Source organism: Lissotriton vulgaris, chromosome 3_1, assembly GCF_964263255.1.
Source record: "Lissotriton vulgaris chromosome 3_1, aLisVul1.2, whole genome shotgun sequence".
In the NCBI taxonomy this organism is placed as follows: domain Eukaryota; kingdom Metazoa; phylum Chordata; class Amphibia; order Caudata; family Salamandridae; genus Lissotriton; species Lissotriton vulgaris.
In genome coordinates this window covers 2,131,766,778-2,131,779,347 of record NC_141689.1, presented here as the reverse complement: position 1 = coordinate 2,131,779,347, position 12,570 = coordinate 2,131,766,778, and the positions used below count along the sequence as shown (strand labels likewise).

Sequence of the window (12,570 nt, the reverse complement as noted above, 5' to 3'; positions counted from 1 at the left end):
GTACTGTGGTTCTACTGTGGTACCTACTATAACACACTATATTCTGTAAACATAGTGTGCTAAAGTGTATTTTCAAATTTTAACATATTTAAAATATTCAGAAAAAAGGGGACAGAGTAGAACATTAATTACTAAAAATGACTGCACTACTTAAAATAAAAAGCAGGTCCCCGTAGAATGCTACAAAAATATAGACAAAGTTAGAAATAACAATAGACGGTGGTAGAACTGCGCAACTTCATATTTATACAAAAAAATATAAAAAAACAAATATTTCAGAAAACCTTTTACCACTTCAGTAAAATGATAATAGGTAGGGCAAAAATACCAAACTAATTACTTACCTATATCCAAAGGCATAACGCAGAACATGGGCAAAGTGTAGCTAAAAACAGCATGCCTGTAAAGGCAGTCATTAGTGTAGTATCCTGTTTATGTATTTGCCCAGTTACTTTATCCCCAGCTGTTCAGCCAGTGTGAATATGCTGCATGGAATGTTGGTGTGATGACATGAATGGAATGTTTGGGTGCCCGTGAGGTGTGACAGTTGGAGTATGGGCTGAGCAGCAGTCAGATTGCTCCTGGTTGGGCTGCTTCACATGAACATAACATCTTGTAACTAATACTAAATAAATCAATTGGAACTACATGTCGGCTACCAGACTTCGTTATTAGAATTAGCCAATCAGGTAATGAGTTGGCATCACTATGTACCATGGGGCCAAAGTGAAATACATCCAAATTTCTCAAGCATACTGCAAAAACAGATCTCACAAACGTACATAAACGAAAACGTATAAATTAGTTACACTACTTACTTGCACTACTCCAAGTAGGCATCTGCACACGATTATATCTAATCCAGCCAAGTTTTAACCAAATCCGAATTACAGATTGCACAACACACTCAGTAAAATAAATATGGAAAATGCATTGAATTTAACCACCTTTTGGGACCCGCGACAACTTTGGCATATTATAGTATATATTTTCGCGAGAAAAAATGTCCTTCTTTGGGCACACTAACGCTATATCTCTTTTCATGCACACAATTCATTTTATGCTACTCCACTGTCTGTTTAATTTACGCCACTCCACTGTACTGAAGTTAAAGTATGATATGCCATTTTACGACACTACAGGGTATTCCACTACATTGTACGTTAATCCAATGTACATTACTGCACTGTACTCAATCCAAATGGACTATACAACATTGCAATGTACACCACTATATCTAAGCCAAGTGTCTCCAACTAGTAGATAGTGAGCTACAAGTAGCTGTCCAACTACCGGTGAGTAGCTCTCCTGAGTGCAGACTAGCTTACTAATATAGAAGCTTTTGTTTGGTTGAATAATTATATGAATACCACAATTAAAACACATTTATTCAAGACTAAAATGTGTGCATTTTCAGAACTGATGAGCTGATGTTTGGAGAAAAATTGTCTTAATTGCAAACCATATTTAAAGTCATTATTTGTGTTGGAGAGATTTATTTCTCATATTCTTAACTTTGTGCCAGGGTGATTGCAGCTATGCCTTTTATGCATTACGGATGTAATATTTTAATTCAAATTGTCTAAGCCTTTTTTACATTACTGCTCGAAACCCTGCCTAGTGCACTGATGTGATCACAGCCAACAATCGTGGAAGTGGTGGTCACTATTACATTACTAATATTAGTAGCTTGGGATGATTTTCATTGAAAGTGAATAGCTCTTATTACAGAAAAGGTTGGAGCCCCCTATTCTATGCTATTATAGTGGACCCCACTGCACTGTATTCACTTTCGTGTATGCCAGTTTAGTGGACGCCCCTAATCTGTGCTTCTTGTAACTTGACCCTAATCCACTGTACCCTACTCCAATGTATTCTATACCACTACATCCTATTCCACTATGGCCCACTTAATGATAGACGATAGTGCCTTTGAAGGCAAGATACAGCTTGCTTTTAGCCCGTATTTTTAACGGTTTGTGCTCTGCTGCTATTTGACTTTTAAAAGTTTTTAGATTGTAGTTTATTGTAGTTTATTGATTGCCTGTAAGATTTTACTTAATTCCTCACTGGGGATCTTGCTGGAGGATTGTGGATCTCTGTCACCACCCCGAAGCTGTTCTGCATTCACTCTGTATTTCCGGTCCGCCACGGCATTGCCGATTGAGCGGAGAGACACAGCCCCTCCCCCTGACACGTCAATTTCTGCTTCCGCATAAACATAAAACCAGATAAAGGACACTCGCCACAGGCGCTTCGCCGGCGTGCCAAAGGCAAGCCCGTCTGCGCCTGTCCGGGACCAGGAGCTATAAACTCTGTCCCACTCTTACCAGGCCGAAAAACATTTACTAGGGAGCAACTCCATGCACCTAGCCCCTCAGACAAGTCAAGTCAAGTCATAAAATTTATATAGCGCACTACATACCCAGAGGGTTTCGAGGCGCTTAGGAAGGGGAGGAGGATTATTTGTCAAATTATCCACGTTTTAAGCTGCTTTCTGAACGCTAGGTGATTCTGGGTGAGGCGAAGGTAAGCGGGGAGTGAGTTCCATGTTTTGGCAGCCAGGTATGAGAAGGATCTGCCTCCCATGGTGGTCTTGTTGATGCGAGGTACAGTGGCGAAGGCTTGGCTGGAAGAGCGAAGTTGGCGGGAGGGGGTGTAGAAGGACAGTCGAGAGTTGAGGCAATCTGGTCCGATGTCGTAGAGTGATTTGTGTGCGTGGGTAAGCAGTCGGAAAGTAATCCTCTTATTGACGGGTAGCCAGTGGAGGTCTTTAAGGTGACCAGAGATGTGTTCGTTGCGTGGGATGTCTAATATGAGCCTGGCTGAGGCGTTTTGGATTCGTTGTAGTTTCTTCTGGAGTTTAGCGGTGGTACCTGCGTAGAGGGTGTTTCCGTAGTCCAGTCGGCTCGTGACTAGAGCGTGGGTGACTGTTTTCCTTGTTTCGGAGGGGATCCAGCGAAATGTTTTTCTGAGCATGCGAAGAATGTTAAAGCAGGAAGAGGGTACGGCGCTGACTTGTCTGTTCATTGAGTGTGAAGAATCCAGGATGACGCCAAGGTTCCGTGCGTGGTCTGTCACACCGTCAAATGAACCTCAACTGGATCTTACCAGTCCTAGTGGTGGTAGAGGGAACAGTCAGACGTGTGGGCTGCTGACTCCTCCTTTCAAGGATGGACAGATACGAGCTCTGAAACCTCAAAACTCCTTATGGCAGTTTGGACTGATTAATGCCCGGTCATTACCAAAATACTCCTTAGACATCAGGAACCTCAGAAGAGGATTTCCTGGATGCACTTTTTATTACTGAAAACTTGCTTAATACAAGCTCAGGACTGGACATTGTTCTTGCGCTCCCCCCAGGATTTCACATCCACAGGTTAGATCGAGAGACCCAACTGGGGGGTGGAATTGCTATTATCTTTAAAAATTTCTTTAGCTGCACCATGATACCGCTTTCACTACCAGGAAGTCAATGAGCACAGTTTCATATTAATCTCTCTCCATCCTGCGCACACTCCGGCATCCTTGTTTATAGACCTCCGAGCCCCTGTGTCCCTGAAGGTCACAGCTGACAGGTGCAACCAAATAGCCTCCTTTTTTCACAAGAAAGTGACAGACATCTATAATCTCTTTCAAATCGCCACCCACTCCACTAGAGAAGAGCCAGATGTGGACCCCGCTCAAACATGCACCTCGAGTCTGACACACTTCCCAAGGATCGAGGAAGAAACTACCCTAAAGCTGCCTAAGGCCATTAAATCAGGCTCCCCGCTAGACTCCACCCCGCCGCATGCCATTATTAAGGTCAGTTCCCCCAGCCTGGAAGCATACCATATTAAAACCAATAGTTAAAAAAGCTCACTTGGATCCTGATGTGTTTGGAAATCTACGGCCCATATCGCTTCTTCCCCTCCTAGGCAATATCCTCAAAAGGCAGTGCAAACATACGCTTACTAACTATCTGGAGGAGTTCAAGTTACTACATCCCCTGCAGATGGGCGTCCGTAAATTTCATAGTACAGAAGCAGCGCTCCTAGAAGTTATAGAGGACCTCAAAGCTTTGCTAGACAAAGGAGGGTCAGCTGCTATTATCCTGCTTGATCTCAGCGCTGCGTTTGACACCGTTAATCATGCCATACTTTAAAACAGATTGAGGGAAATACGCATTCAGGATATAGCATTAGAATGGCTATGATCCTTCTTGTACAAGCTGTGTCTCCAAGTTATGGAACAGGATTGTCTTTCGGACAGCCTGCCCATAAACTTTGGAGTACCACAGTGCTCTGCCCTTAGTCCTACGTTATTTAATGTCTATGTAAGGCATCTTGCCTCCATCATGCAGGAATCTGGTATCCTGGGTGTATCGTATGCTGATGATATCCAGCTGATTGTCTCCCTGCCCGAAGATCATAACCAGGGCAACTTACAATTGGGTCCGCGCCTGGACAAATTGGCACGCTGGATGTCAGATAGCCATTTAAAATTGAATGGTGGAAAGACAGAACTCATGATTCTAGGCAACAGGGAGATTTCCAGGCCATTGAACAACTGGCCAGCCTGAATGGGTTCTCCACCAGTCCCTAAACAGGTGCTAAAAAATCTAGGCATCGGGTTAGATAACTCCCTTTCTATGAACCAACAGGCAAACAAATAGTCCGGTATCTGTTTTGGACTGTTGAGAATGCTCAGGAAGATTCTAGATCTTATTCCGGAGCAGCACAGGAAATCTGTCATTCAGTCTCTGATAGTTGCCCGTTTGGACTATGGGAACTCTCTCTACTTGGGCTCGCCCAAGTATGTGATTAAGTGGCTTCAAATGGTACAGAACGCGGCAGCCTGGCTCCTACTTAAACTCCAAAAATATACATCAGTGAGAGAACCCTTGAAACAACTACATTGGCTCCCAGTCACCGCAAGAGTAAAGTTCAAAGCCCTCTGCATTGCTCAGAGGGCAGTTAACAATAAAGGTCTAGAAAAACTTAGATTAACGATCTCTGTTCACACCCAGACTAGGCTACTGAGGTCCTCCCACGCCCACTTCCTTCACACCACCAGAATAATAAGATCCAGATGGGGATGTAGATCCTTCTCATATCTGGTCCCCAAGATGTGGAATGAGCTGCCTTTGGAATTAAGAAGTCAACAAAATGAGCTGGCCTTTAGAAAGGGACTGAAGACCTGGCTGTTTCCTGGAAACCACTAGTTGGCTCCTTTCTTGATAACAGCTCCTATCGTCAGCCTCTGGGCAGCCGTGCACTTTAGAAATCACCAAATCAAATCACTACTGGAGTGTATGCTGTACCAGGCTCGGCTACTACACTCTACGCCACTCCATTGTACTGAAAAGCACTATGCACCACTGCACCATACCAAAATCGAATGTGTTATTTCTCTTAAAAAAAATAAAAGTGTATTTTCAAAGCACAAACTAATCACCCGTAAGGGTCTCAAGGCGCTGGAGGCCATTGGGGATATTAAGTGAGCTATTGCCCAGAGTCACATGATGCTGAGCTGATTTGCCTCCAGCACTAAGGATCGAACCATGAGCCCCGTGCTCCGGAGTTCGCCGCCCTGGCCGTTGCACTGCACCTCTCCCTTTACAAGAGTACATTCTGCGCCACTCCACTAAACCACACTTCACGTGATTACAGTCTTCGCATCTATAATGAACCCTATTGAGTTGTACACCACTACACTGCACGCTTCTCCAATATATAGCACTCCACTGCACATCTAAACAGTTAACGTCACTAAACCCAACTTTATTACACTAATCAATACTAAATTCTATGGTACTCCCCTCTATCGCACTATAGGTTATGCTATTCCACTATACGCTATTGCAATATACCACATTACACTTTACCCCACAGTAATCTACAGTATACCGCTGGGCACCACTGCACTGAACGGCACTCCAATATGCCCCACTCCATTTTTCGCAATTTAACTTTACAAGAGTATACTGCACCGTACTCCACTCTACGTAAGCCCACTGTACACCACTCAATTATACCCCACTCAACACTATAGCAGTCCAGAATACCCCACTCCAGTGTACGCTATTTCAGTTTACAACACTCTACTGTACGCCACTCCACTATACATTATTTCAGTACATGATATTCCAATGAAGACCCCTAAACTGTACAACACTCCAGTGTATAGCACTAAACTCTTCACCACTACAGTGAATGTGTATGCAAATTTACTCTACAATATTTACAGGACGTCAATCTACTTTACCACACTCCGCTGTATGCTATCCCACTGTATATTACTGCACTGTACACCATTACACTCCATTTCATTCCAATAAATGCCACTCTATTGTATAAGAGTTCACAATACGCCACTCCACTGTATGCAACTCCACTCGATGTCACTCCACTGTATGCCATTCCACTAAACACTACAAAACTATACCTCATTCCACTTTACTATACTACTATATACTGTACCAGAGTACATTACAACATTATCCTGCACTATATTGTACTACACTCCACTTAATAACACTCCACTAAACTAAACTGGAAGAATATTATAAAATTGCTACTAACATTGTAAAAAACTATTGAAATTCACAAAAAAACAAAGGTTACACACAAGTTATAATTAGGAAAACTTTATTTAGGTTTGGTATACATATCTCAAATTAAGCTCCACAAACATTAGAAACTCTATAGCTATAGTTATCTCTTAATTTTATGCACCACTTACACACTTATTTCTATCTTATTTGTGCCCCAAACACGCCTTAAATTACACAACCACCATAACAAATTCATAACATATCATTTACATTCTGCTTTCATATTACTTTCATATTACTGTAAGTCATTTTTATAACGCACCTTAATACTTACACACCACCTTTTAATTATTATCAATCCTGCACTTACATATACAGTCTTATCACCCTGCTGGTCACACTACATTAGCTAAAACTTGCAACTGTACCACTGCACTGTGTTCTGGCTAATAATATGATTTCTGAGGTCATAAGTGTTTTATTGACTGCAATAATTTCACATGCTATACCATACATAATATCCAAGGGTGCAGATAGTGCATGGAGAAGGGGCAAGTTATAGTAAATGTAGCCTGGCAAGAAGTAGTTTGGATTACGACCCACTACAATTTATATTTTTAAGAAATGAACTCCCAGGACAAAGGTCGGTTCCTGTTAGTATTTTGCAACCAGTAAATAGTAAATCTGGCTTATAGTTAAGGAAAACATAATTACAGAGTTCCGGTCTGAAAACTAGGTAAGTCTGTCCACAGCAGATGCTGTGCTCGACATTAACAGTAAAAGCATATGTGTGCACAAGACAACTATTATAGAAATTATTGAAGGTAAACTGAGCAATTAAGTGAAATGAATTGTAGATCCCAAAAGGAAGATATATGCCTTTTGGGAAATCAGGTTGAGTCATAAACTAAAGAATGAATTAGTGATAACAGTGATTTTTTATTAAACATTAATTCCAAAGTTAATCTCCTGCGAAGCATCCAAATTGTCTCAAAGGTAGGTTATTTTATCACACGTTTCTAAGTCAAGTCATGAACAACCATTATTTAGTTCTTCTTCTGAAGGCTTTAATATGAGATAATAAAGGATACCTGCAGGGGCAAACCCAGATAAGGTAATAAGGCTCAACTATAATGACGGGCCTTTTTGGCTGATATACCACTCTTTACTATTTTACACAGTCACTACCACCTATAGAATACATGGCTAATATCCTTATTCAAAGTATAAGAAATCCCTAACTGTGAGGAAGCTCTCATTTTGGGCTGAATGACAAAGCCCTTTGGTGGTTTGCAAAATCACGTTGACTATGCGACAGAAAAAGGTCTTTTTACAATGTACAAAAACCATTACCAAAGTTGGACAAGTCTTTCCGAATGTAGAATTTAAGACTTGTGCATTCATAAGCTTATGCACCGCAAGAACTAGAATAATATATTTACAAGTACCGGTTATGTAGAGATTCCTCATGAAGAGCAAGCTTGACTGGCACAACAATCGTTGTGTGCATCTGGTGTGAAAATCCAGCTGCCATACCCAACCAAGCCACGTGGATCATGGTATGGTCTAACTCACCTGTCACTATTTTTTTTAGCAGCTCTGGAACCTTACCATTACCATATAAACCATCCAGGGATCTTCGTTCAAACCAGCAAAACCTTCTAATAATCCCCAGGACCAACAGGGCCCGAACAGGGGGCCGTCTCTTTTCGCGAAATGCAGCCAAGTTGTGGAATGCTCTCCCTTCACCACTCCGTCAAGAGCCTAACTTGCTCGCATTTCGCAAAAAGTTAAAAACAGTACTGTTCCCTAAGATTTAGATAAGTAGGTCCTCTGTACTTTAGGTTTCTGATGTCTATTTTCCTCTGTTTAACATCAAGCGCTGGGATGCTTCCGAGTAGCCATGCGCTATAGAAAAACCTTTACAATTAAATTTGATTTGATTTGATTTATCCATTTCTAAAGCGCACGAATGCCCGGAGGCGTCTTGGCGCTACGAATTGTCCAGTTTCCTGTGCAGGTACAATTACAATTTAGAGAGGAGTAGTGAAGATCAAGCATATGTGAATACATCCGTTCTCTGTATTAAGAGAACATCACAATGTACTGTTTCTTATGATTCTCACCCATTTACAGAGTGTCAGGGACATTCTTACTGAAATATATTTGTCCTGGCACATAACTAGCCACATCATGATTCCCTTCCAGAGTTTAATTAATAAAGAAAATAATAACAACATGTGCCTGGGCTCTCGCCAGGAGGCTACTGCAGCTTGTTCCACACATTGCCCCAGCATTGTTGCCAATGATAGTAACAACACAACTACTAACCATCACACTCCTTACAAGTGTGACAATTCTGAATATTTCAGGCCCCCAAAGTTATAAGCATGGCTTGTGTGGTAGATAATAGTCATTTTTAATGTATATTTAATTCATAATTAACTGTTGTTGTGATCATCTCAAAATTAGCCAGAAAGCACTACTTTGTGGCAGACTGTCACAAGCACCAGTGTTGACAAATAAGTGCCAAGCACCGGAAACCATCGGCTCAAATTAAGCACTGCCTTTGAATGGCATAAATCCTATGGTTGCAGTATAGCTACAGAGGCTTTTACACAGGCCTGGTTTACACGTCTGTTTCCAATTAAAGTATATGTTGCACTCTTTGCTACCATTAGGGCAAATTTGTAATGAGTAAATAGTATCAAAGCTTCTCGAGGCAAGAAGCTTCACATTCCTGTGTCGACAAAAACCCTTTCAATAGCCACATGCTGCTTGGTCAATCATTACTGAAGTATGGTGCATGACTCTGACAAAGATGTTTCTGTTTCTATCACTAGTATGGTTTCTAGTACTAAAACTCATACCCTCTAAGCAAGGTTCCCATCTGTAGCATTACCTGATGGATTCTGTCAGAAATATCACCAGTTCTTACATACAGACGTCAAGAACCACCAGACAGAACAAATTTACTACTAAGACCTAAAATGAAGTCGCATAGAAAGCACCACTAGCATGGATACTGAAATGATGCCAAACAAGACTTTGAAGTGCCTGTTAAAGGCTGTGTGATCTTAACACAAGCAGTGAATGAAGCTGTACATAAATTGTTTATTGGGCAAAAACAGTCCTGGCCTCTGCACTATAAAAAACAAGTCCAAAGAAGTGGACACATTGGAAAAGGAGTAATGAAAATAACACTCTTTAGGCATTAGTGCAAAAAGATCTGAAGTTTATTCAGACCTACTTTTCATTGTGCTCCAGGAACTCCTCTTTACCAGCCAATTGTTCCCAAGACATCAACGATAATGGGAATACAAAAATCAGCTTACATAATATCTACACACACAATTATTCTTCCAATGAAAAGATAAACCACAACAGTGATACCACCATGAACTATTCCTTCCAGATACATTGGTAGAGCTATCTTACATCTAGAATAGATCTGGCTTGCTACAGTGTGCTGATTATTACTTGTTTTGAGAAGTGGCAGTTCAATCAAAGTGGTGCTATGTACTGCTTGGTACCTCAATTTGCTTGGGAGCCAATATATGTAAGACTCTTTTTTTAGAATATAAAAAGGCACCCAAGTTCATGGACTAGATCAAATATAGATACAGCTTGGAAGTTCGCGGATTACACTGGATGTAAAGGCAGCAAATAATTTGCAACTTGCAATTTCCCTGGAAGCCGATAAGCAAAAAGGTAATGTATTTTGATGCACCACTGACACACAGTGGCCTGGGAGAGACAACACAACTGCCAGGGATAGAGAACAGACCATTCATTTTTTTCCAACTAAATGCTACATATTTTAGACAGACGTGGAAACAAAGCAAATGTAAAGATATATTTATTTTACTTACCGCATCTGGCTTTGTAGTTTAACAAGCTGGATTTTGATGCAGGCTCATGTATGATTGATTCATCATTAAATAACTCACTTTAAACTCTTAAAAAATATGAGGGCAATTCAAAAAGCTAATTCCTTCACTGCTATATTTGCTTTGTGATTAATTAGATGGCGTTGCACAAACATTTATACAGATGGAAAGCAATTTTAATGTTCTGAAAAGGCAAATAAAGCTTAAAGCAAGAACTGAACGCCTTAGGTTTCCAGTCAGAAAAGCTATTGTAGGGATTCAAGTTTAGCTCACTGTTTAATAATTATATGCTTTAAGAAATACAGGCTACTCTGCTAAGAATTACTACCAAGCACATATTGCAAGAGTAGGGTTCATAGGCCTTTTTGCTAGAACAAACTAGCTGGACAATAATGATTTAAGTTACATATTATTGAAATAGAAAAAAAGAACATCAATATGAATATACAGCAGTTACTATGTGTAGTACAAGACAACTGCTATATGATTATGTAATATTTTTAACAAAGACAACAACATGACAACATATGAATTATTTTGAGAACCTAAAAAAGAAAAACTACACCACAATAAAGCAATCTGTTAAGATAGCAACTAATATGTAGTACACATCTTTACACACTGAATGGTTTGCAACCATTTTCAAGATATTGTGATTAGATATCTTCCTATAATGTTTTAGAAAGAATGAATTCAAATTAGATTTCTTTATTTGGACTAATGAATTTATTTGCTACAACAACATTACAACACCGGTATTAGACTATAAATATTAAATTAAAATAGTTTCTTGGTCTAATACAGTAAATATTAATATTCACAGCATAAGTATACACACACCCTATGGTCTATCCAAGCATGATTGCTGGTCTCACTAATTTTATACTCTTGCTACATTTAATCCATCCAGTAGTTAAACACCTGTACAACATCCTTTTTCCTTTCAGTTAGTGTTCTGTGTGCAGGATTCTAGGTCTATTTCACAAAAAAGTAAAAAGATTACTTGGTGCCATGGATGGAAAAAAATAATCTTGCGAAACATACAATTTCTTTTGTAAATTGTAAATTGATACTTGTATAGCGCACTACTCACCCGCAAGGGTCTCAAGGCGCTTGTACGAATACCGCTGTGGAACCCATCATGGCTTTCCCTGTGAGGCGTCCACTCCTGGGCACCCCCAAGGTGGAGGCCAGTCATCCTTAGCGTTGTGGGGGGCGTTGTGGAGATTAAGCAAGCTATTGCCCAGAGTTGCAGAGTGGGACTCCATGATTGGAATAGGCACTGAGGCGAGAATTATCAGGTCCGTGGAATTTTTGAGCCCAAGACCCGCCGAGGCGGGAATTGAACCCTGGTCCCGGGCTAGACCTCTGCATCAGGGTCTGCCGCTCTAACCATGGAGCCACACTTCAAATGTCATTGTAAGGAACCAGCACGAATGAAGGAGTAAATGCTTTTCTCTTTAACTGTGGATCCCAGAAAAACGACCAAACTTTTGCTGACAAAAAATAATTTGCTTTAAAAATGTATAAAGAAAGCAGAGTTTCAATACATTTTTACAATTTTATGTTATTCCTAAACCGGTTTATTAGTTCTTTGTTATTGGTATCTGTATCAGAAATACAAATCTTTGTACCAAAATAGTTTCAGCTACAAATTCTAAAAAAAATTATCAGTGCAGAGCAATATTTTTATCCTGCATACTAAGAAAGATTACCATGAAATATACTCACTGATTCTATAATGACAGAGTCAGGTGTTCTTCCAGTGAAAACAAAGCGCAATTGCTTAGCTGCTCTTACTAAAGCTCCCTCATCTGTAGTAAGAAAAAAGGCAATGATGAAATAAATGGCACAAAACGTTTTCATAAACTGTGCCGAGTTTGTTCCAACCAAGACAGACATTTACAAAGGAATAACAACAACAGGTGAAGATAATCTGGGACATTTTCATTGTACGTTAATTCTCTGGTTTCTCCACTTTCCATCACTGATGTACAGTATCCTGTGACAGAGCAAAAGACTGCCAGATTGATTTTTTATGAAGCACAACGTAATAGTCTGCCAGTCATTGGGGTAATCAAGGGATAATGCTGCATCAGTCCTTGTATGGACAGTTTTAGCAACTGTGAATACTCAGATAGA

At 40.3% G+C, this 12,570-nt stretch overlaps 1 protein-coding gene across 1 annotated transcript in view; it reads right to left on the bottom strand.

Annotated features, from left to right (window-relative positions):
* Positions 1-12,570, bottom strand: part of ATP8A1 (ATPase phospholipid transporting 8A1) — a 780,070-nt gene that overhangs the window by 301,033 nt on the left and 466,467 nt on the right. The window contains exon 18 of the mRNA XM_086963885.1: positions 12,160-12,242. Within this exon, the coding sequence (XP_086820011.1) occupies positions 12,160-12,242 (83 nt within the window). The remainder of the gene's footprint in view (positions 1-12,159; positions 12,243-12,570) is intronic.